This window comes from Mobula hypostoma, chromosome 21 (genome assembly GCF_963921235.1).
Source record: "Mobula hypostoma chromosome 21, sMobHyp1.1, whole genome shotgun sequence".
In the NCBI taxonomy this organism is placed as follows: domain Eukaryota; kingdom Metazoa; phylum Chordata; class Chondrichthyes; order Myliobatiformes; family Myliobatidae; genus Mobula; species Mobula hypostoma.
This window is the reverse complement of record NC_086117.1, coordinates 52,679,687-52,704,778: the sequence shown is the minus strand read 5'-3', so window position 1 is coordinate 52,704,778 and position 25,092 is coordinate 52,679,687. Positions and strand designations below refer to the sequence as shown.

The 25,092-nt window shown below is 43.3% G+C and overlaps 1 protein-coding gene across 11 annotated transcripts in view; it reads right to left on the bottom strand.

Annotated features, from left to right (window-relative positions):
- LOC134360022 (membrane-associated phosphatidylinositol transfer protein 2) overlaps window positions 1-25,092 on the bottom strand; it is a 307,102-nt gene that overhangs the window by 178,872 nt on the left and 103,138 nt on the right. For all 11 annotated transcript variants that reach the window (XM_063074026.1, XM_063074020.1, XM_063074022.1 and 8 more), the window contains one exon: window positions 9,200-9,362. In XM_063074026.1, coding sequence (XP_062930096.1) covers window positions 9,200-9,277 — 78 coding nt within the window. In that variant the 5' untranslated portion in view covers window positions 9,278-9,362. The remainder of the gene's footprint in view (window positions 1-9,199; window positions 9,363-25,092) is intronic.

Genomic DNA, 25,092 nt, shown 5'->3' with positions numbered 1-25,092 from the left:
TCTCTGCCTGAAGCCTGGAAGAACTAGAGCCTCAAGATCACCACTCTGACTCTGACCACTCAGACAACTGTCCACTTTAGCCAGAGAGTGGTGAATCTGTGGAATTCGTTGCCACAGACGGCTTTGGAGGCCAAGTCATTGGGTATATTTAAGTCAGAGGTTGATAGATTCTAGATTAGTCAAGGCATGAAGGGAAATGGACAGAAGGCAGGAAATTGGGGCTGAGAGTTAGAAAGGATCAGCCGTGACAAAATGGCAAAGCAGACTCGATGGGCCAAATTGCCTAATTTGCTCCTATATGGTCTAAAGTTACTTAGCATACATAGATTGCCTTTAGTCAGCCACAGATAATATTATCCTGTATTAGGAACATGTAACTGGTTAATAGCTCTTGGTAGAATCTCAGGTGGTGTCAAGAGGGTGTACAGGAGTGAGATATGCCAACTAGTAGAGTGGTGACGCAGAAACAATCTGGCACTCAACGTCAGTAAGATGAAAGAGCTGACTGTGAACTTCAGGAACGGAAGGACAAAGGAACACCTATCAATCCTCTCATAGAGGGATCAGAAACGCAGAGAGTGAGCAGTTTCAAGTTCCTGGGTGTCAAGATCTCTGAGGATCTAATCTGGTTCCAACATATTGATGCAGTTATAAAGAAGGCAAGACAGCAGCTATACTTTATGAGGAGTCTGAAGAGATTTGGTATGTCAACAAATAACTCAAAAACTTCTTTAGATGTACCGTGGAGAGCATTCTGACAGGCTGCATCACTGTCTGGTAATGGAGGGGGTTACTGCACAGGACTGAAAGAAGCTGCAGAGGGTTGTAAATTTAGTCAGCTCCATCTTGGACACTAGCCTACAAAGTATCCAGGACGTCTTTAGGGAGCGGTGTCTCAGAAAGGCAGCGTCCATTATTAAGGATCTCCAGCACCCAGGACATGCCCTTTTCTCACTGTTACCATCAGGTAGGAGGTACAGAAACCTGAAGGCACACACTCAGCGATTCAGGAACTGCTTCTTCCCCTCTGCCATCTGATTCCTAAATAGACATTGAACCCTTGGACACTACCTCACCCTTTTTTAAATATATAGTATTTCTGTTTTTTGCACAATTTTTTAATCTATTCAATATACGTATACTGTATAAAGTATACTGAATAACATTTATTTATTATTTATTTTTTTCCTTCTATATTAAGTATTGCATTGAACTGCTGCTACTAAGTTAACAAATTTCACGTCACATGCCGGAGATAATAAACCGGATTCTGATTCTGACTGACTGTTCACTTTCGTTTAAAGTGAAAATTTCAAGTTGTCATAATCAAAACCTCAATATAAAAATAAATGATTTAAATTATGACTGAGTATTCAAATTCAATATTCAAGATTCAGTACACATGTAAAGGAGAATGAAATAATTATTACTTCAGATCTGATGCAGCAAAATAAGATAAAGAAGACAATAATAATAATAAAATACAATAAATACAAAAACATAACATAAGCTTATTTACAAATTTTGATTGTATGTCCATAAAGTGACACTGGGCACAGGAGTGTCCGTATGTTAGGCGGCTCTACAGGAAATGATAAAGTGGTGGTGGTTGGGGGGTGTGGAGGGGTGGGTTAGTGGGTGGAGGTGTTGATCAGCCTCACTGCTTGGGGAAAGGAACTGTTTTTGAGTCTGGTGGTCCTGGCGTGGGTCCTTCCTCATGGGAGTGGGACAAACAGTCCACAAACAGGGTGGGTGGGATTCTTTGCCAGTTTCCAGCACCTTTCTGTATATTTGCCCTTGGTGGCAGGTAGGCTGGAGCTGGTGGTCGTTGGGCAGTTTTGACGACCCGTTGTAGAGCCGTCCTGTCCGTCGCTGCGCAGTTTCCGTACGGCGCAGTGACGCAGCTTGTCAGGATGCTCTCTCCTGTACATCTGGAGAATGACGTGAGTATAGATGTGCAAAGTCCAGCTCTCTCCAGCCTCCTCAGAAAGTAGAGACGCTGGTGAGCTTTCCTGATTGTGTAGACTGACATTTTAAGAGAAATCACTGATTTTTTTCAGTTTGCTAGAGTATCAAATAAACATCTCAGCAGATCTACATTGGTTTCTCAGACTATTTCACGATCCCTTAAAGAACATGGAGCAGTACAGGAAAAGGCCCTTTGGCCCATGACATTATGCTAGTGAGATTAAAACACCAAACATAGAACAGTCCAGCACAGGCCACTCGGCCCACAATGTCATACTGAACCAGCTAATCTCTCCTACCAATAAAATGAACATATCCCTCCATCTTCCTTACATCCATGTGCCTATCCAAACATCTCTTAACAGCCTCTAACATATTTGCCTCTACCACCACACCAGGCAGCGCAGTCCAGGTATCCACCACTCTCTGAGTAAAAAACTTAGCCCTCACATCCTCCATGAACCGATCCTCTCTCCCCTTCAATGCATGCCCTCTGGTATTAGACATTTCAACCCTGGGAAGCAGATACACCCTGTCTACTCTATCTATGCCTTGCTTAATCTTATAAACCTCTATCAGATCTCCCCTCAACCTTCACCACTCCAGAGAAAACAACCCAAGTCTATCCAGCCTCTCGTGATAGCACACGCCTTCTAATCCAGGCAGCATCCTAGTGAACCTCTTCTGCACCCTCTCCAAAGCCTCAACATATGGTGGGACAACCAGAGTTGCACACAATACTCTAGGCGGTCCAATAAGGAAAAAGCACCATTTGTGCTCATGGGTGCAGACAATTCATGGACAATTGCACATTCCTTCAGTCGTAACTTCCACTATCTTTCAATAATCCCCCACATGTCATCTTTGCTCTGCTCTGCAATCATGCAAAACACAGCTCAACAAAGCATAAAGGAGCAAAATGCTTTTAAAATACGTCTGAGTGTAATATGTTGTTGTTATTAGGTTCAGAAGAGATGGTGTAGACAGGGGTTCCCATCCCTTTTTATGCCATGGACCCCAGGCTGGGAACCCCTGCTGTATAAAGAATGTCTGTACTGGAAGTGCCAGGCTGGGCAAGGAATTAGGCATTTGGACTTGCCACTTTTTTCACCACAGGGACCTTCAAGAGGAAAGGGCAAGGCAGCAACGGAGATGGACGTCGAGAGCTACAGGTGGTCATGAAAGCTCTGGATTAGCACTAGAACTGCTGCTCTGTTTCCTTTGGCTAGAGAGCAGTGAGTCTGTGGAGTTTATTGTTGGAGGCCAAGTCACTGGGTATATTTAAGGCAGAGGTTAACAGGTTCATGATTAGTCAGTGTTTCAAAGGTGTTGAGAAGGAAAATAAATCAGCCATGATGGAATGATGGAACAGACTCGATGAGCCAAAATGGCCTAAGTCTCCTCCTATGTCTTATGCTTCATAAATGTTGAGAGAATGTGTGCCTCCACCAACCGTCAGGCTGCACAACTCAAGGTCCCTCTGTTCATTAGAGCTCCCGAGAGTATGCCCCACCCTTATGTTCCCAGGTGTAAAGATCCTTCCTCTCCCAGGGATGAGGTCTTTGGAGTTTCGGCTGGCATTTCTGTAGCTCTGGGCTTTGACAGGATGGGGGTTGCTAGCTTCATGCCCAACCCTGCTCCTTTGCAGCCGGGTTTGGTACCATCCATTGGAGAGTTTTTACCAACTTAGACATCACCAATTTGTGTGTCACCTGCAACTTTACTATTCCTACCCTCTGCATTCAAATCCATGTCAAAAATGTGCATCACACACATAAGAGGTCCCATCACCCATCCCTGTGGTACACAATTAGTCAAAACTTCTGATCAGACAGATACCCGTCAGGACCCTCTGCCTCCTGTTCCCAAAAACATTTTGGGTCCAATCTCCCAGACTGCCTTGGATCTAACCTGCTGGACTGCCATGCAGGACCCTGTCGGAGACCTTACTAATTTCTGTCGTCACCTATAAATAAATTAAAATAAAATAACGAGACCTAGAACACATTCCCGACTCAACCACACTTTTTATTTTACTTGTGCACAAGGAGAACAGCATGGCCCCTAGCCACCCACACTGTTCTGAAGTCTGAACAGAGAACCGTTACCTTTATACAGAGTTGGCTTATCAGTTATGAATATCGATCACTGTAAAATGTATGAGTTTGAACTCTTTACGTGCAAGATCAATCGCCATTCACAACACAGGTGTTTAAAGTCAATTGAAACTACCAGCTGACAACCGCTGATATTTTGAAGCTAGTTAAGCATTTGTCCATTAGTTGCTGGGTGTGTTTCATGTCCTTCCATTATTGCTGTCTCGTCTCTCTTTGGCACCTCCCATTGTGTAAAGGGACTCCATGTTTTAGGAAAATCTTTCTAGAAAAGTCTCATTGCAAAGATTTTACTCATCTGGCTTGAGTGCACGCCGCCATAGTCACCCACATCTACCCCGTCTGTAGTAAGCAGATGATATTCCATCAGGCCCTGGAAGCCTTATATACCTTAATGGTCTCCAAGAAACTCAACACCTCCATCTCCTCGATCTCAAAGTGGCTGAGCAAACACTCTATGCTCCACATTGTTCTCACTATCCTCCATAGCCTTCCTCATGGTGAAAGTGTACCTCGGACACTAGAAAACCACATGGTAGAATTATGTTTGACATTTGACAAAATGACTAAGCCCATTATACATCAATGTTCAATGAAAATGAGGAAATGAGAAAACTCAACAGAGCTGAAATGCTAAACGCAGGATGTCCTGTGTCCAAGTTTAATCAATTTCAAGCAAAATAAATTTAAACATGGAAAAACTATCACCAGCATGCTAAGTATTAAGGATGACGTTAATATTCAATTTTATTTCAGAATAAGGTATTAAAATTTAAAAAATGAATTAAGCAAATTATTGGATTCATCATTCAAACTCAGGAAAGCTAAAAATAATTTACATTATAGAAAATTCTTCCCTTTCTTTGCTAACACAGCTCTAGATAACCACCATTTTTTAACTGGAATCTCTGTTGTCCTTAAATTTTAACACAACCACGTAAATTCAACATCCAGTTCTGAACTCAACAACATTGAAGACTGAAGCCCTCAACTTGGCATCATGTCACAGTTTCTGTACCTGGTTCCAATTCCAGAGCGTTCCTCAGCAACCAGCAGCAAGTATGCGGCAAGGCAAACAGGCTCTTTGTCCCACACCGACTTCAGGTCCCCAGTTACACGGCTCCCTTTTGATTCATCCCATCATTCCCATCAGTTTCCCACAGATTCTACCATAACAGGGGCAACTTACAGTGTCCATTTAGCCTGTCGACATAGTCACCGGGAGAACACACAAAGTGCACAAAGACATCACGGAAGGTCAGGGTTCACCCTGAGTCACGAGAGTCACAAAGCAGCAGCCCTATGTGCTGTTGCATTCTTCTTTTCTTAAGCCCATCACCCCTACTGGGGCATAGGCTGTTGACAGCAGCTTGCCAGAGTCCTCTGTCCTGGGTAGAAGGAAGTTTTCACCACAAAACTTCATTTACAGTACTATGAAAAAGTCTTTAGGCATATATATATATATAGCTAGGGAGCTTAAGACTTTTGCACAGTTCTGTATTTGTCAATGTGGACAGAGAGCGAAAGTGTAAATCTGGCGAGAGCAAAGGACACTGGGAATGGCAGGGTGGAGCTCCACGGGAGGGGTGTGGGACAGGTGGGAGAGAAGGAGTACAGGGGACAGGGGAGGGGGTGGTGGTGTGGATGCAGTCACACCCTGCCATGAGATGCCAGACAAGGTCATCTGATTTCAATCAACTGGTTTATTGATCATTATAGAATGTCTCTCTGGTGCTTCCTGATCCCTGCCCTCTCCCTTCCCTTTTCCCAACCATGATTCCCCTCTCCCTGCTCCCTTCCCACTTTCAGTCCATATGCCTGAGACTTCTGCACAATACTGTGTCTCCTAGGCAAAGATTCTACCTCTCCCATGAAGGAGGTCTTTGGAGTTTCTCATGGGATGGGGTTGCTAGCCCTCCTTTCATAATCGGGCTTAAGACCATCCATGGCAGAGTGTTGTGTCATAGCATCTCCCCAGAAACAAACCAAGCTGAGTGAAACCAGAGCTCAACACCAGAAGCTGAACTGAGTTTCAAACCTTATAACTGTACCATAATCCAAACCACCTTTTGCATCATAATGGAGGAATATCGCCTTGGTCAGCACTGCCTGATAAAGCTGAAAAGTCTTCAGAGAATTTCTGAGATATCCATTCAGCTAGTAAAGTCCTCTTACACTCAGGAATGCTGAGAGAATTAAAGCAGCATCTGGGTGAGCTTTTGAACTCCCAAAGCATAGACCATACAGTGGATTCCAGTTAAATGTGCCATCGGTTAATTGAGACAGTTGCTTATTTGGGACAACACTTAACAGAACAAAAACTATCAAGAAAATAGGCAGGATTCCTTTCATTTATTTGGGACACTACGCCTCTTAATTGGGACAGGAGACTGTTCCTGAGTAGTTTCTAGTTAGCACCAGTCACATGAACTTGGGCAGCCGTTAGACATTGCACCATGCTTAGAACAAGCTGTTTTTAAATAGTGTCAGTTGTGTGTGCTTGTGTTAAAAAAGCAGTGATTTTTGTCACTGATAGTTTGCGTGAAATAAGCAGTAAGACAATTCAGAACTGTCTGGCTCACTGTAGCTTCATGCATTCAGGCTTGGAGATGCCAGAACCGGCCAGGAATGAAAATGAAACTATTTCACTACTTCAACAAGTTAGAAACTACAAAGAATTTGAAAGTATCAACAATCATCTTGAATGTTACAATGTAAGTGAAGATTTGAAAGTTGCAATTGCCAATAGCATTGTATGAAAGCAGTCCAATATCTGCATTAGGAGTCTGCACTGATTTTGTTCATTTACAGTCCATCATAAGAACACGGCCGTGTACACTGGATGAATTTCTTCATCAATGACTATGAGGAACTAATACACATTTTATAGCACTGTAGTAGTATTGGTAGTGTTCTAATTTGTTCTGTATTTCATTTAAATTTGTTATCCAGTTGCTCTTTTTTTTTTTAAGTTCCTTTTTAACCATTTCCAAGAAGCTTCAGCTAATTGGGACAGCCTCTTAATTGGGCCAAAATGTCCAGGTCCCGATGTGTCTCAATTAACTGTAATTGACTGTATTAACACAGATGAGCCTTTGATAGTCAGTAAGGAGACACTGGGCCTGACTCAACCACACACCTTATTTCATCCAGTGTCAAAACACTCATCCATGGCCTTGATATACACAGAACTGGGTATTCCATCCAGAGCGGGCTGTCCAGTAAAGCCCAAGGGAACAGTGCGCTGAGTGAAAGGTGCTTCACAGACAATTTATCTTGTTGATTAGCACTGCTGAGGCCTCACCTGGAGTATTGTGAGCAGTTTTGGACCCTTCGCCTAAGAAAGCATGTGCTGCCAATGGAGGGGGTTCAAAGGAGGTTCACAAAAATGGTTTTGGGATCGAAAGGCTTGTCATATGAGGAGTGTTTGATAGCTCTGGGTTACTACCCAATGGAATTCAGAGCAATGAGGATGACCTCATTGAAACCTATCGAATGGTGAAAGGCCTCAATAGAGTGGATGTGGAGAGGGTGTTTCCTAAGATGGGTGTAATCTAGGACCAGAGACCACAGCTTCAGAATAGAGGGCCGTCTATTTAGAAAGAAGATGAGGAGGAATTCCTTTAGCCAGAGTGCTGAATCTGTGGAATTCATTGCTGAGTCATTGAGTATATTTAAGACAGAGGTTGATAGATTCTTGATTAGTCAGGGCATGAAGGGAAATGGGAAGAATTCAGGTGATTTGGACTGTGAGGGAAATGGATCAGCCATGATGAAATGGCAGAGTAGACTTGATGGGCCAAATGGCCTAATTCTGCATCTATATCTTATAGTCTTATACGTCTGGTGTGTTCCACTAACCACAAGGCAAATGCACATTTCACTGTACATTTAAATGTACGTGTGACACAGAAATCTGAATCCAAATCTGGCCAGAGGACTCTGGAGTGAAACAACACTCTCACAAGCTAACCCTGCACTCAACATCAATAAGACAAAGGAATTTATTGTGGACTTCAGGAAGGGCAAGTCAAGGATAAAAATAAGCACACCAGTCCTCATCAAATGGAAAGAGTGAGCAGTTTCAAGTTGCTGGCTGTCAACATTTCTGAGGTCCTGGGCCCAACATATTGATGGAATTACAAAGGCACGACAGTGACTATATTTCATTAAGAGTTTGAGGAGACTTGGTCTGTCACCAAAGGCTCTAGCGAATTTCTACAGATTACCATGGAAATCATTCTAACTGGTTGCATCACTGCCTGAAATAGGGGGAGGACTACTGCACAGAATCGAAGTAAGTTGCAGAAATTTGTGACCTCAGACAGCTCCATCATTGGCAGTAGCCTCCCCAGCATGAGGACATCTTTATAAAGCAAAGCCTAAAAAAGGCAGCATCCATCATTAAGAACCCCCATCACCCATGTCCTCTTCTCAATGCTACCGTCAGGAAAGAGGTACAGGAGCCTGAAGACACACACTCATGATTCAGGAACAACTTCTTCCCCTTTATATTTATATATATATAAATAAAGTGAACTACATATGAAAAAGGATCTAGTGCTTTCCCGGCGTATATGACAAATAAACTCTTCTCAGGCTTTCCGCCAGGTACGGGTATCAATTTTAACCAATGTTTCGTTGAGAAACTCTGCCATTTTCATCATGTACCCAGCTGGAAGCCCATAAAGAGTTTATTTAAAATATATATTTCTTACTTTAATTTATACTGTTTTTATTACTAGGTACTGCTGTTGGAAAACAACAAATTTCACAACATATGCCACTGATATAAAACCAGATTCTGATTTTGATTCTGATAAAGACTGTTCCAGCCATACCTTTCCAACATTCTTGGATCAAATACCTAGTTAACTTATAACGCTTACAAAGACATAATATTCAGCACCAGGCAGAATCAATAATCTTTGCCTGTTATAGAATCAAAATTAAAAATGTATTGTGTGGGACAGAGGGAAATTTTCCCCATGTTACACTAACACAAACCAATTCCATGTTACCAGAACCATCACACATTCTTCAATCCAGCACTACTGGTTGATTAGTTGATCAGTAATATTAAGTCAGTTACAATGTGCAACCACTGTAGACCATACCTGAATCATGTACAGTTGTGCAATACGATACTCCTCAACGCTCATGGGAAGAGGGATGTGATATTCCTTTATAAGCATTTTGCCTTATGCAAGGTCTTTTCACAGTTTAAAATTAATCCAACGACTGCTGGCAAACCCTTGGTTTATGCTTCGTTAAACACGCCTGAAAAGAAAAGGAAAAGCAGGATCTTTAAACACTTTCTCAATAAATATTTATAACGTTCTTAAGCCTAAAGGCAGCATTATATAACCCACCCACCTCAATAATTCATTGGCTAGAAATAACCACCCATTCCCTCCCACCCCACCCCCTTATTCTAACCATCCAATCGTTGGCACTACCGCTGTGTTTAATACAGCTAACCCAGTATTGTGAACCAGTGCTAACATTGAAAATGAAGCACTGTTGGGCTGTAGTTACTGCCTAGACATTTCTCTCAAATGTTATACCACGCAAAATCTGTTCCTCAACACGGTAGATATTCGGAAGTCTAACCGATCGCATTTGCTAGATATGGATAGATAGATGATGCATGATCTTGATGTTCTAGAGAGAGAAAAAGTAACAGGAATAATGGCCAATGTTCAGGGAAAGTGGGGCATGTTTGCAACATAATACCACAGCACCTCATATCTGAACAATTCTGCAAATGAAAAACCTTTATACACAATTACTAAAGGAAATATCAAAGTTTTAAAGTAACTATTAAAATCAACACTTATCAGGTGTGCTCAAGGGAAAATTAATTACCACAAGGTACCTTCCCTTTATTTCTACTGTTCTGTACTAGGCAGAGCAGCGTTAACTCATTAACCATTCAAACTCCCGTCCTGCACAGCAACCAAACGTCAAGCAAACTTGATGGTGTGAGGCATCTTCAGATGTTTCCTTCCCCCTCCCTGAGCAAACACCTATCACTGAGTGAGGAGATGAGCAGGAGAGATCTACCAAAACAGACATAAAATCTACAGTGGGACTGTACGTACAACAGCTTTACCATGCAAGTAGGTGTTGCAAAGCATCTAACTCCCTTGCCTTCAGTCGTAAATACCTGCGACTTAGACTCCAAGCTCACTGAACATCTCAATGGCAGAATCCTTGGGGTCATTAATTTAATAACCTTTCCAAAGTACACTTGTGATTAAAAAGAGATTTACACATAGAACATAGACCAGTACAACAAAGGAACAGGGTTATCATGTCTATTCCAAATATGATGCCAATTTAAACTATACAGTAGTGCAGCAATTTTATGCATTGCACTGTACTGCTGCTGCAAAAACAATCAAATTTCACGGCACATGTGAGTGATGATAAACCTGATTCTGATCTGGGTCTCTATTGTGGACTGAGAGTGGGAAGGGGGCAGGGAGAGGGGAATCATGTTTGGGAAAAGGGGAAGGGAGAGAGAAGGGAGTGGGAAGCACCAGACAGACATTCTGTAATGATCAATAAACCAATTGTTTGGAATCAGATGACCTTGCCTGGTGTCTCTGGGCTGGGGCTGTCTGCACCCGCACCACCCCTACCCCTGCCACTCCTTCTCTGCCACCTGTCCCACACCCCTCCCATGGCACTCCACCCTCGCCATTCCTAACATCTTTTACTCCCGCCAGATTTCCAAACGTGCTCTCGACTCCACGTCTCCATGTTGACAAATACAGTACTGTGCAAAAGCCTTAGGCACCCTAGCTATAATATAAGGCAATATCAACCATTAAAGACCTCCCAGCACTCAGGACATGACTCCCTCTCATTGCTTCCATCAAGGGCGGCATGGTAGCATAGTGGTTAGCAACACGCTTTACACTACAGGCAACCGGGTTCAATTCCCGCTGCTGCCTATAAGAAGTTTGTATATTCTACCGTGACCCCGTGGGTTTCCTCCTACAGTCCAAAGATGTACTGGTTAGCAGGTTAATTGGTCATTGTAAATTGCCCTGTGATTAGGCTAGGGTTAAATCGGGGGCTGCTGGTCTGCATGGCTTGAAGGGTCCATTCCATGCTGTAGCTTACACACACATAAATATATATATTCTACAACTTTCAATTCCCTGCCTGTTCACTGTCTATCTGCTTCCACAACTTTCCCTGGCAGTGCAATTCAGGCACCTTACATTCTCAGTTTAGAACTTTTGCCAAGGAAATCTCTCTTAAATTTCCCTCCTCCTACCTGGAACCTCTGCCCTCCAGTATCTGACATTTCTACCTTGGGGAAAAAGACTGACTACCAACCCTAACTATGGCTCTCATATTTTGATAAACTTTCACCAGAATGTCCCTGAGCTCTACAGCTCCGGAGAAAACAGCCTAAGATTGTCCATCCTCTCCTTATAGGTAACACTTTCTAATCCTAGTGAATCTCTTCTGTATCCTCTCCAACTTCTCCACATCCGTACTGTAGAACCAAAAGATATAGGAGCAGAATTAGACCATTTGGCCCATTGGGTCTGCTTTGCCATTTCATCACGATTGATCCATTTTCCCTCTCAGCCCCAAATTCCTGCCTTCTCCCCCTATCCCTTCATGCCATAACTAATCATGAACTTATCAACCTCTGCCTAAAATATACCCAATGACTTGGCCTCCACAGTTGCCTGTGGCAATGAATTCCAGGCTCTCCACCCTCTGGCTAAAGAAATTCCTCCTCATCTCCATTCTAAGTGGACGCCCCTCTATTCTGACACAGTGTCCTCTTGTCTTAGGCTCCTCCACCATTGGAAATATCCTCTCCACATTCACACTATCAGCTATACACACTCGTGGGGAAGGCTTCAGGGGTAAACCCTGTGGGAAAAATCTGGAGCTGGAGTCCTGAAGACAGTCCTATGTTGAACTCAACACTGACGGGCAATCCTTGGTGCCAAACTGTATCAACCATTGCCATTCCTTTGGATTCATCAGCTGCATGGAGAGAGGGATCTTGTTGCACGGGCAACAGCTTGCTCTCCATACTATACTGCACTGACTTACTGCATTATCAACACAGACAGCTAAGATGCAACAATCACGGTCGATCCCGACTAATGGAGGGACTCAGCAGTAAAGCAGATTTGTACAACTGCAGGGCTGACTCTAGCTCCTTGTTCTTACCTTGCATTTCCTTTCCATATTTCTTCCTTCCAAAACAGTCGTTATTTTGAATCTTCCATCCATCAACTCAGGTTCTGGAACAGTTACTACCCCTCAACCATCAGGCTCTTGAATAAAAGGGGATAACTACACTCATTTGCCCCATCACCAAGATATTCTAGCAACTAATGATCTCCCTTTGAGGACTCTTTATCTCATTATCTCATGTTCTCAATATTTATTGCTAATTTCCATTTGTTATTTACTTTTCAACCATCAGGTTCTTGAATCAAAGGGGATAACTTCACTGAACTGTTCCCACAAACACTGGGCTCACTTTCAAGGACCCTTCACCTCATGCTCTCCATACTTATTGCTTGCTTATTATTATTTTTTGTTGTTTCTTTGTATTTCCTATGAATGCCTGAAAGAAAATGAATTTCAGGGTCACATTTGGTGACATATGTACTTTGATAATACATTTCCCTGGAGGTGCCACGGTAGCGTGGTGGTTAGTATGTCGCTGTTACAGCTCGGGACACCCTCGAGTTCGGAGTTCAATACCGGCGTCGTTCTGTAAGGAATCTCTGTACATCTTCCCCGTGCAACGTGTGGGTTTTCTCCAGGAGCTCCAGTTTGCTCTCACAGTCCAAAGATGTATGTATGTATGTTGGGTAGGTTAATTGGTCATTGTAAATTGCCCCGTGATTGGGTTAGGGTTAATTAGGTTTATTGGGGATCGCTGGGGTGGCGTGGCTCAAAGGGCCAGAAAGGCCTACTCCATACTCTATTGCCAGATTAGCAAATAAACGCACTTTTTGAACTTTAAACTACTTATTTAATCTGGCTTTTAACTAACATTATGTTGTCTTTCATTTTCATGTTTGCATCTTATCGCAGTGTAAAGCACTTTGAACTATATCACCTGCATGAAAGGTGCTCTGTAAACAAGTTGCTATACTATTAATTATGCAGCTAAGGCAAGACCTCTCTGCCTGCAGTTCAATAACTGGTTATACAGAAACATAAAACAAGGTAATCTGCCCTTCCAAATTTTTATTTTATTTTACTGATACAGCGCACAATAGGCCCTTCCAGGCTGTCAAGCTGCGCTGCCCAACAACCCACTGATTAAACCTTAGCCTAATCATAGGACAATTTATAATGACCTACTAACCACCACATCTTTGTACTATGAGAGGAAACCGGAGCACCTAGAGGAAACCACAGTCATGGGGAGAACATACGAACTCCTTACAGCCAGCAGCGGGAATTGAACTCGAGACGCTGCTACTGTAAAGCATTGTGCTAACCACTAGACTACCGTGTTCCTCACGTACCAACTCAACAGTTTCAATGAAGAGTAGCGGTGTTCAGCGACCTGCATTGTTTTCCAATCTCTCTTACTCAGGACAGCGGTGATAATGTCCGAATCACAAGAGAAAATATGCAGGTGCAAGAATTCAAAGTAATACAAACAAAATGCTGGAGGAACTCAGCGTGACAGGCAGCATCTACGGAAAGGAGTAAACAGACAACGTTTCGGACTAAGACCTATCATCAGGGCTGGAAAAGAGAGATGAGAGGGTGGGGGTGAGGGGAGACAATTATCAGAAGTTCGAGAAATCTATGTTTATGCCATCAGATTGATGGCTACTCAGGAAGAACATTGGGTGTTGCTCCTCCAACCTGAGTGTGGCCTCACTGCGGCAGTAGAGGAGACCATGGACTGACATGACAGAATGGAATGGGAAGTAGAGCTGAAATAGGTGGCCAGTGGTAGATCCCGCTTTTTCTGGCAGAAGGAGCATAGAGCTTGGCATAGGGTTCCTCGTGTCCTCCGCATCCAACACACAACTTTCCGTGACTTCTGCCATCTCCAACAGGAGCCCACCATCTAGCACATCTTGTCCCCCCGCCATTTCCTGCTTTCCGCAGGGATCTCCCCTTACACAACTCCCTTGTCCATTCGTCCCTCCCCACTGATCTCTCTCCTGGTACTTATCCTTGCAAACGAACAACTGCCATACCTGCCCCCTACACCTCCTCCCTCACTATCATTCAGGGCCCCAAACAGTCCTTCCAGGTGAGGTGTCACTTCTCCTGTATATCAGTGAGACCCGATGTAGATTGGGAGACTACTTCGCCCAGCACCTACGCTCTGTGTGCCAGAAAAAGCAGGATCCCCTGCCGGAGATCCCATTTCCATTCCGACATGTCACAGCATGGTTTCTTCTACTGCCGCGATGAGGCCACACTCAGGTGGGAGGAGCAATACCTTATATTTCGACTGGGTAGCCTCCAATCTGATGGCATGGACATCGATTTCCTGAACTTCAAGTAACTGCCTCCCTTCTCTTTCACCATTCCCCATTCCCATTTCACTCTCTCTCCTTATCTGCCCATCATCACCTCCCTCTGGTGCTCCTCCTCCTTTCCTTTATTCCGTGGCCTTCTGTCCTCTCCTATCAGATTCCCCCTTCTCCAGTCCTTTATCTCTTTAACCAATCAACTTCCCAGCTCTTTACTTCACCCCTCCCTCTCTCCTGGTTTCACCTATCACCTACTCCCTAGTACTTCTTCCTCCCCTCCCCACCTTATCTCTCTTTTCCAGTCCTGATGAAGTGTCAACTGTTTACTCTTTTCCACAGATGCTGCATGGCCTGCTGAGTTCCTCCAGCATTTTGTGTGTGTTATTGTGTTAATGTTCAGCTGCTTTTGACAGAGTGAGTTCAAGGATGAATCTTCAGAAAGATATGGGAGAACTCTCTGAGCCAGAATGCTGCCCTGTACATATCGAGGAAGGCTTCTCTGAATGTGTACCTCATACTCAGGGCCAAACCGAGATGCCAACAGATCACTTCCTCAAGTCCTGGACAGAGGCATCCTCGTTGATTGAAAAAGTCCACAATACAGGGCAGACAATTTGATGAACGTGTACATAGACTTATACGAAGAGAATAGGAACTGGGACTTTGATTGCGTACTTTGCTTGCTAATAGAAGGCATTAATTCAGTGTTACTGGCAACACAATGGGTGATCTGTCCACTGCTCTCCTATCGGGATAATGAATTCCTATTACATAAGGGATTTAGACTTTGGCCAAGTTGAATCCGCTGTGCAGGCTGAATGGGGCATTTGGAATGGACGATTATTTGTCTGCGGTAACTCTCATGTGATCTCACTGGTGGTGGGTCCTGAATCACATGAATTCCAGGTCGGACCAAAGCACACCACTTACAACCTTAGTAGCAAAATAGGGAGGCCAGAGACTAAGAAATTTCATATTGAGATCTGTCACTTCTTAAATTTGTACCCTGTCACTATGACTGCGTGTGCTTCCATATTCCAAAGATATACAGAATAGGGTTATAAACACAAGAGATTCTGCAGATGCTGGAAATCCAGAGTAAAACACACAAAATGCTGGAGGAACTCAGCAGGTCAGGCAGCAATAAGCAATTCTCCCGTTCCCTCAGCTACCAACTTTCCTCTGTAGCCCCCCTGGCCAGCCTTAGGGTCACTCAGCTCGCTGTCGTCTAGGGAAACAGCCCTCGGCCCCGCCAAACTGGGTAATAGTTTGTGTGGATGCTGTGATGTACCCCACCCCGCCCAAATAACAGACAATACACCAGATCAGATTAAATGATTTACAGTTTATAGATGTTATTGGAACTACATAATTAATAGAGAATAAAATATAAAAGGAAAATAAAAGGTGCCACACTTATCAAAGTTCAATCTCTTCGTGCATAAACAGTTGGAGCTCGGGACCCTCCTTCTTCACGCTGCGATCCCCTCGGACCACTTCGACCTGCTGCCTGGGACCAACAACGGTGGTCGACCAGACGCTCCACACGAGTCCGTCTCCATCTCCTCTCCTCGCCGAACACCCTGGACCTCGGACTCCTGCTCGGGGTCCGACCCCGTTAGCGGACTCACATCACCTGGTCCATCCTCTGTCTCTCTCTCCCGCTTTCTTCCCAAAAACCCGCGCATCACACTAACTTACAGACACACAGAAAGAATAACATCTATCTCAATTGGTTTGCTCACCCTCTTATCAGTAACATGATCCAAACAAACTGTTAGTGGGAGGACTTTCTCAGCAGTTAACATAACAAAGAAGCCATTTTAATTAGACTACGCTGTAACATAAAAGAAGAAACCCCTTACACCTCCTTACCTGGTCTCACCTATCACTACAACTCTGGGCCTGTACTCACTGGAATTCAGAAGAATGTTGAAAGGTCTCAATAGAGTGGATGTGGAGAGGATGTTCCTTTTAGTAGGGGACTCCAAGATCAGAAGACACAGCCCCAGAATAGGGACATCCATTTAGAACAGAGATGAGGAGGAATATATTTAACCAGAGAGTGGTGAATCTGTGAAATTTGTTGCTGCAGGCAGCTGTGGAAGCTCTTTAAGGCAGAGGATGATAGATTTTTGATTAGTCAGGGCATAAAGGGTCACAGGGAGAAGACAGGGAGATTGGGGCAGAGAGGGAAAGGGATCAGCCTTGAGGAAATGGCACAGCAGACTCAATAGGCCGACTGGCCTAATTCTGCTCCTATGGTCTTGCCAGCTTGCATTCCTTCCCCACCCACCATCTTGTTATTCTGGCTTCTGCCCCATTTCCTTTCCAGTCCTGATGAAGGGTCTGGGCCCAAAACGACAACTGTTAATCCCCCATCGATAGATGCCTCCTGGGCTGCCGTATTTCTCCAGCATTTTGTGTGTTCTCTGGATTTCCAACATCTGCAGTATCTCTCATGTTTATGAATTAACAACACCCACACTTTTCTGACTTTCATTCCATCAATGAAGATTGAAAGTGGAAATAAATACCCTCAGAGTTCATTGGAAACAGAAAATTGACCCCATCTTTCATTTCAAGATGCCTTCAAATAGAGGTCCTCATCAGTGGGTCTCTCTCTTCTTGCTGCTGCCATCAGTAAGGTGGCATGGGGGCCTCAGGACTCATACCACCAGGTTCAGGAACAATTATTATCCCTCAACCATCAAGCTCTTGAACTAGAGGGGATAAGTACAAAGTAAATTTTATTATCAGGGTACATATATGACAACATATACAACCTTGAGATTCATTTTCTTGTGGGCATACTCAACAAATCTGTAGAATAATAACTATAAAAGGTCAATGTAAAATCAACCAGAGTGCAGAAGGCAATTGAATTGAATTGAATTGAACTGAATTGACTTTATTACTTACATCCTTCATATACATGAGGAGTAAAAATCTTCACGTCTCAGTCTAAACGTGCAATGTGCAATTTATAGTAAGTTCTAATAAATAGTAGTACAATAGGGTAATCAATATAACACAGAAATATAGTTGTGTCAGCATGAGTTAAAGCAGTTTGATGGCCTGGTGGAAGAAGCTGTCCCGGAGCCTGTTGGCTTTTATACTGCCGCACCATTTCCCAGATGGTAGCAGCTGGAACAGTTAGTGGTTGGGGTGACCCGGGTCTCCAATGACCCTTTTTATGCACCTGTCTTTGTAAATGTCCTGAATCATGGGAGTTCACATCTATAGCTGCGCTGGGCTGTCTGCACCACTCTCTGCAGAGTCCTGTGATTGAGGGAAGTACAGTTCCCATACCAGGCAGTGATGCAGCCAGTCAGGATGCTCTCAATTGTGCCCCTGCAGAAAGTTCTTAGAATTTGGGAGGCCATACCAAACAAATGAAAATATAAATAAATAGTAATAAATAATGAGAACATAAGATAATGAAATAAAGAGTCCTTAAAGTGAGATCATTGGTTGAGGAAACATTTCAATGTTCTCGATATTTATTGTTTATTTATTTATTATTGTTATTATTATTTCTTCTTTTTGTTTTTAAGAGGTTGTTGTCTTTTGCACTCTGGTTGAATGCCCTGGTTGGGTGGTCTTTCATTGATTCTGTTATGGTTATTATTCTATAGATTTATTGAGTACGCTCACAGGAAAATGAATCTCAGGGTTGTATCTCTGTACTTTCATAATAAAATTTACTTTCAACTTTGAACTGAGAGCACCAAATCTCAATGGAGACCAGTGTCAAACAAGGCTATGGCACTGGTCTTCCCTCTTCCAACCTTCCTCGCCACTCTGCTGCGCCCTGCCTGCTGTTGAAGTACTGCTAGCTTACAGGACTATGGGAAACTATGTCACCTGGTTATACCACGTCTCCAGACGCCCTGTAACTGAGAGGCAGGACAGTTTGTACCACCATGTACCATGTTTCAGAGGCAGGGCTCTAGGTCATCATCCATCCATCCATTCTCTACAATGGGTAGTCAAAACTGGCCAGTGCATCAACATCATCAGCCTACCCACCATCAATGTGATATTTTCAGAAAGGTGCCAGGAAAAGGGCCAGTAACATCATGAAGGATCCCTCTCACCCTGTTCACGGACTGTTTGTCCCACTCCCGTCAGAGAGGAGGCTACGTAGCATCCGTGCCAGGACCACCAGACTCAAGAACAGTTACTTTCCCCAGACAGTAAGGCTGATCAACACCTCCACCCACTAACCCACCCCTTTACACCCCCAGCCACCACTACTTTATCATTTCCTGTCAGAGTCACCTAATGTACAGACTTTACTTTGAGCTTTGAAATCCACAATCACAGTACGTGCACCAACACAGGCTTGGTGTGTGTGGGCAAAAGAGTGTTTCATGACAACATTTCAAACCTGACAGAAAACTCGCTGTAACACAGTGGACAAAGATTGGTGGTTATCTGGAAACAAGAGACTGGGCATAAATGGGTTGAGCAAGACAGAACATGTGAGGTGCAACATGGATTAGTGATAGGACCTCAATTGTTCAACTTACATTAATGATACTGAGAAAGGCAGGAAAGTATGGATACTCAATCAGCTGATATCACAAAAATAGGTTGGCAAATAGTAGAGTATCAGGCATGGAAACAGGCTTTTCGACCCAACGCAGGCACGCCTGTCAGTTACACTAATCCAACTCTAATCCCACATTATTCCCCTATATTCCTAGTAATCCCCGATTCATACACACTAGCATCAATTCACTCTGACCAATTAAGGCATCATTGTGCACGTTCGTTGGAAGTGGGAGCCACAAGGAATCACACATGGTGACAGGGAGAAAGGGGAAACACCAAGCAGACAGCCCCTGATGTGCTGATCAAGCCCACGTCACTGGAGCTGTGAGGCAGAACTCTCCTCACATACATATGACGTTAACTTCCAGCTCTAACTGACAATGTAATTGTCATGACAATACCATCTATAAATTTGCTGATGATACAACCATTGTTGGTAGAATCTCAGATGGTGATGAGAGGGTGTACGGGAGCGAGATATGCCAACTAGTGGAGTGGTGCTGCAGCAACAACCTGGCACTCAACGTCAGTAAGACGAAAGAGCTGATTATGGACTTCAGGAAGGGTAAGATGAGGGAACACAAAGCAGTCCTCATAGAGGGATCAGAAGTGGAGAGAGTGAACAGTTTCAAGTTCTTGGGTGTCAAGATCTCTGAAGACCTAACCTGGTCCCAACATTATCAATGCAGTTATAAAGAAGGCAAGACAGTGACTATACTTCATTAGGAGTTTGAAGAGATTTGGTATGTCAACAAATACACTCACAAACTTCTATAGATGTAGCGTGGAGAGCATTCTGACAGGCTGCATCACTGTCTGGTATGGGAGGGAAGGGGAGGTGCCTACTGCACAGGACCGAATGAAGCTGCTGAATGTTGTAAGTTTAGTTGGCTCCATCTTGGGTACTAGCCTACAAAGTACCCAGGATATCTTCAAGGAGCGGTGTCTCAGAAAGGCAGATTCCATTATTAAGGACCTCTAGCACCCAGGGCATGTTCTGTTCTTGCTTTTGCCATTGGGAAGGAGGTACAGAAGACTGAAGGCATACACTCAGCAATTCAGGAACAGCTTGTTCCCCTCTGCCATCCGATACCTAAATGAACATTGAATCCTTGGACACTAGCTCACTTTTTTAATATATATTATTTGGTTTTTTGCACAATTTTTAATCTATTCAATATACGTATACCGTAAATTGATTCACTTATTTATTTTTTTTCTTCTATATCATATATTGCATTGAACTGCTACTACTAAGTTAACAAATTTCACGATACATGCCAGTGATAAAGTTGCTTTCAAAGTTCAATAGGTTTCAATGAGATACCCCTCATTCTTCTGAACTCCAGCAAGTAGAGGCCCAGAGCCATCAAATGTTGCTCGTATGTTAACAATTTCATTCCTGGAATCATTCTCATTAAACTCCTCTGGACCCTCTCTAATGCCAGCACATACTTTCTGAGATAAGGGGCCCAGTACTCCAAGTGGGGTCTGACCCAATGCCCTATAAAGCCTCCGCATTACATCTTTGCTCTTTTTAAAAAAACTGTTAATACTTGTTAATTTATTTGTAGTAATATTACTTCATATGTTGTGTGTGAGTCGTATTTACTGTGCACCTTGGTCTGGGGGAACATTGTTTCGTTTGGCAGCATATGTGTTTGGTTGAATGACAGTAAACTGAACTTGAATTTGATATGGATTGGTTAAGTAAGTGGGCAAAGATCAGATCAATGGAGAATAATGTGGGAAAATGCAAGTTAGGTCTTTATTCCTTGGAACGTAGAAGGTTGAGGGGGGACTTGATAGAGGTATTTAAAATTATGAGGGGGATAGAGTTGATGTGGATAGGCTTTTTCCATTGAGAGTGGGGGAGATTCAAACATGAGGACATGAGTTGAGAGTTAAAGGGCAAAAGTTTGGGGTAACATGAGGGGGAACTTCTTTATTCAGAGAGTGGTAGCTGTGTGGAACGAGCTTCCAGCAGAAGTGGTTGAGGCAGGTTTGATGTTGTCGTTTAAAGTTAAATTGGATAGATATATGGACAGGAAAGGAATGGAGGGTTATGGGCTGAGTGCAGGTCGGTGGGACTAGGTGAGAGTAAGAGTTCGGCATGGACTAGAAGGGCCGAGATGGCCTGTTTCGGTGCTGTAATTGTTATAGGGCTATTGTGGCAGGAAACATTATCTAAGCGGCGAGAGATGACAAAACTCAGAACCTAGTGCAGAGAAAGGCCAGTCTGCAGATACAGCAAGCAGAATATTATTGCTTATTGCTAGGGGGACAGAATACAAAAATAGGAAAGTCGTGCTTCAGTTGTACAGGAGAACTGAATGCTGTACTAATCTTCTTACTGAAGGAACATATAAAGAAGCTGTTAATAGATCAGAGAAAGACTTCTTGACTAATGCCTTCAATAGGTGGGTTGCCCAATGAGAAAAGACTAAACAGTCTGGGGCAGGGGTTCCCGATCTGGGGTCCATGGCAAAAAAAAAGGTTGGGAACCTATGGTCCAGGGTAATTATAAGATTGAATGTAGACTTGAACAATAGGCAAGATCCTGAAGGATGGATATGGATATGGATATGGAGAGGTGGATATAACCCTCTTGTGAAATAATTTACTATAAGTCATAGCTTAAAAATAAAGGGTCACCCTATTAAGGCAGAGGTGAAACAACATATTTCTCTCAGAGGAGTGCAGTGGAAGCCAAGTCTTGGAATGTTTTAAAGGCAGAGGTTCCAGATAAATTACAATATAAAAACAAGGATGTAATGTTGAGGCTTTATAAGGCATTGGTCAGACCGCACTGAGAATACTGAGAGCAGTTTTGGATGCCTTATCTAAGAAAAGATGTGTTGGTATTGGAGAGGGTCCAGTGGAAGCTCACGAGAATGATCTCAGGAATGACAGGGTTAATATATGAGCAGCGTTTGACGCCTCTGGGCCTGTACTTACTGGAGTTTAGGAGTGGGGAGGGATTTCTTTAAAATCTATCAAATATTGAAATGCCTACACAGAATAGACATGGAGAGAATGTTTCCTATAGAGGGAGAGTCTAGGACCAGAGGGCACAGCCTCAGAATAGAATAAAGTCTCTTCAGAACAGAGATTAGGAGGAATTTATTTAGCCAGAGGCTGGTAAATCTGTGGAATTCATTGCCACAGACAGCTGTGGAGGCCGTCACCAGGTATATTTAAAGCAGAGGTTAATAGGTTTCGATTAGTCAGGGCATCAAAAGTTATGGGGAGAATGCAGGAGAATGGGATTGAGAGGAATAATAAATCAGCCATGAAAGAATGGTGGAGCAGACTTGATGGGTCTAATTCTGCTCTTGTGTCTTATCAACTCATGCTTATAAAGAAGGGATGAAAATTAATCTTAAGCTTGTATATGGTGACATATATATACTTCGAACTTTGATATGTGCAGGTGAGGAGAGATATGAATTCACACATTGATATGTTGGTATGTCCACAGTGCAGTGATGACCCCTCCTCTCCTACATACTCCACAGACCGAGACTGGCTCGAACAACCACCTCAAAGACCTGAAGAGGTACAATGAATCATCTTGCCCTCATATCTATGCCCTCACCCTGACCAGCAGCCTCAGCCCTGAGATCCTCATCATGTTCAAACGGTTCTCTGGGCCAGACCATGGTGTCTGGATGTTTGACATCAGATTCCAGTTTGGAATTATGGTATTGAAGGCACAGCTGTAGTCCTCAGTAAATAGGAGTTTTGACATAACAGTCTCTGTTGCCTGGGTGTTCCACCAAGGACCAAGGAGATGACATCCCCTGTGAGCTTGTTTTGGTGGTAGGCGAATTGCAGCGGGTCAAGGCTGGAAATGATGTGTGCCAAGACCAGCCTCTTGAAGAACTTCACGATGATGAACGTCAGAAGTGCCAGGTGATACATTACAACATGTTACCTTATGTTTCATTGGTATTGGGATGACAACAGTCTCCTTAACGCAGGTGGGGTCCTCTCACACTAAAATAGCGAAAGTTTACAGTTATCCGCAAAGGCCCCACCAAAGCACCAGAGAGAGACTTTAGCTGCTTTCCGGATTAATGTATAACTTGCTTTGGATTATGTGTGATTCACCTCATTGACTGCTTTCATCTTATCAAGAAATACATGATTGCTATTTAACCTGGTTTATGTAATAATTATTAAAAGGCTATATTTGAAATATTACAGAATATTGGTCGCTCGGGTTGGCTATTTGGAAGTTTGGTTGATTGGCGAGCTTGGCAAAATGTTTGCGGACATTTCGACTGCACACGGAAATCTGCAAGCATTTTGCCAAGCTTGTCGATCAACCAAACTTCCAAAAGGCCGTATTGTACAACCAGAAGTGGGCTCCTGCCTGATGGGTCTCTATGGCAGTGATGGGCATTATGCCAACAGAACTGAATGTCTGGACTGGAGGTGAACACTTATTGATCTGACACCACTGCCTCCATTTACAGTGGATTCCAGTTAACTGGGGCACATCAGGACCAGTACATTCTGGCCCAATTAAGAGCAGCACCAATAAACCAAAGATTCATGAGAATAGTTTTAAAAAAACCTAACTACATTTAACTACATAACAAATTATGTATTTAAATGAAATACAGAGCAAATTAGAACACTACCAACACTACTAGAGTACCATAAAATTGTATTTGTTCCTAACAGTTATCGATGCAGGAATTCATCTAGAGAACACTATCATGTTCTTTGATTGACTGTAAATGAACAAAATCAGCGCAGACACCTACCGCAGTTAATGGACTGCCTTCATTGCCTTCCTGCATGAAACAGTGTCAAAAATCACTGCTTTTTAATTTGGCATCAGTTGGCCCAAATGAATAACGTAACACAAGCACACACAACTGAAGGCTTTTAAGTCTGTTCACAGTAAGTACAGTGTGGTGTCTAACAGACACACAGGTGCATGTGACTGACACTAGTTAGAAACTGTTGCATCCTCCAAACCTATACTGTCATTGTAACATTCGAGATAATTGTCGATACCTTCAAAATCTTCATAGTTCCTAACTTGAAGTAATGAAATTATTTCATTTTCACTCCTAGCCATTCCTGGCATCTCCAAACCTGAATGCTTGAAACCTCACTGAGCAAATCAGTTCTGAATTATCTTACTGCTTATTTCTTGCCAACCATCAGTGAATCTAATCAGAAGCCCCGGTTGAATCATGAGATTCAAAATTTGCTGAAGGCCAAATCACAGGCATTCAAGTCTGGAGAACAAGAAAGCTACTAGAGGTGTAAGTATAGTCTCCAGAAAGCCACATACCTGTACCATATTCAAGTTTGCCGATGACACCATTGTGGTGGGCCAAATCAAGGGTGGTGATGAATCAGCATACAGGAGAGATTGAAAATCTGGCTGAGTGGTGTCGTAACAACAGCCTCTCACTCAATGCCAGCAAGAGCAAGGAACTTCAGTAGACTTCGGGAGAGAGGTCCATGAGCAGTCCTCATCAGAGGATCAGAGATGGAGAGAGTTAGCAACTTTAAATTCCTGGGTGTTAATATTTCAGAAGATCTGTCCTGGACACAGTATGTAGGTGCAAATGTGAAGGAAGCACAGCAGCACCTCTGCTTCGTTAGGAGTCCACGGAGATTCCATGTAACATCTAAAATTTAGGAGAGACAATGGCGCCTAACGACAACTCCTTTGCTTGCAACTTCAGAAACAGCTCTATTTCTATCTTTAATATCTCTATTTTTCCCTTTCAGGGTTCTTTTGAAGACCCTGACCTGGAGTTACACGCTGACTTCAGTTCTTTGCGGGAATGGGACCCGCTCTCCGGGTTTCACGACTGGCCGTTATTTGATATGCCAAAGATGCTACCTAAGAGATTAGCTCGTCTTTGGAGTTCCGGGATTTAGTGGCTCTGGAGACGGGCAGACCAACGGTCGGTCCC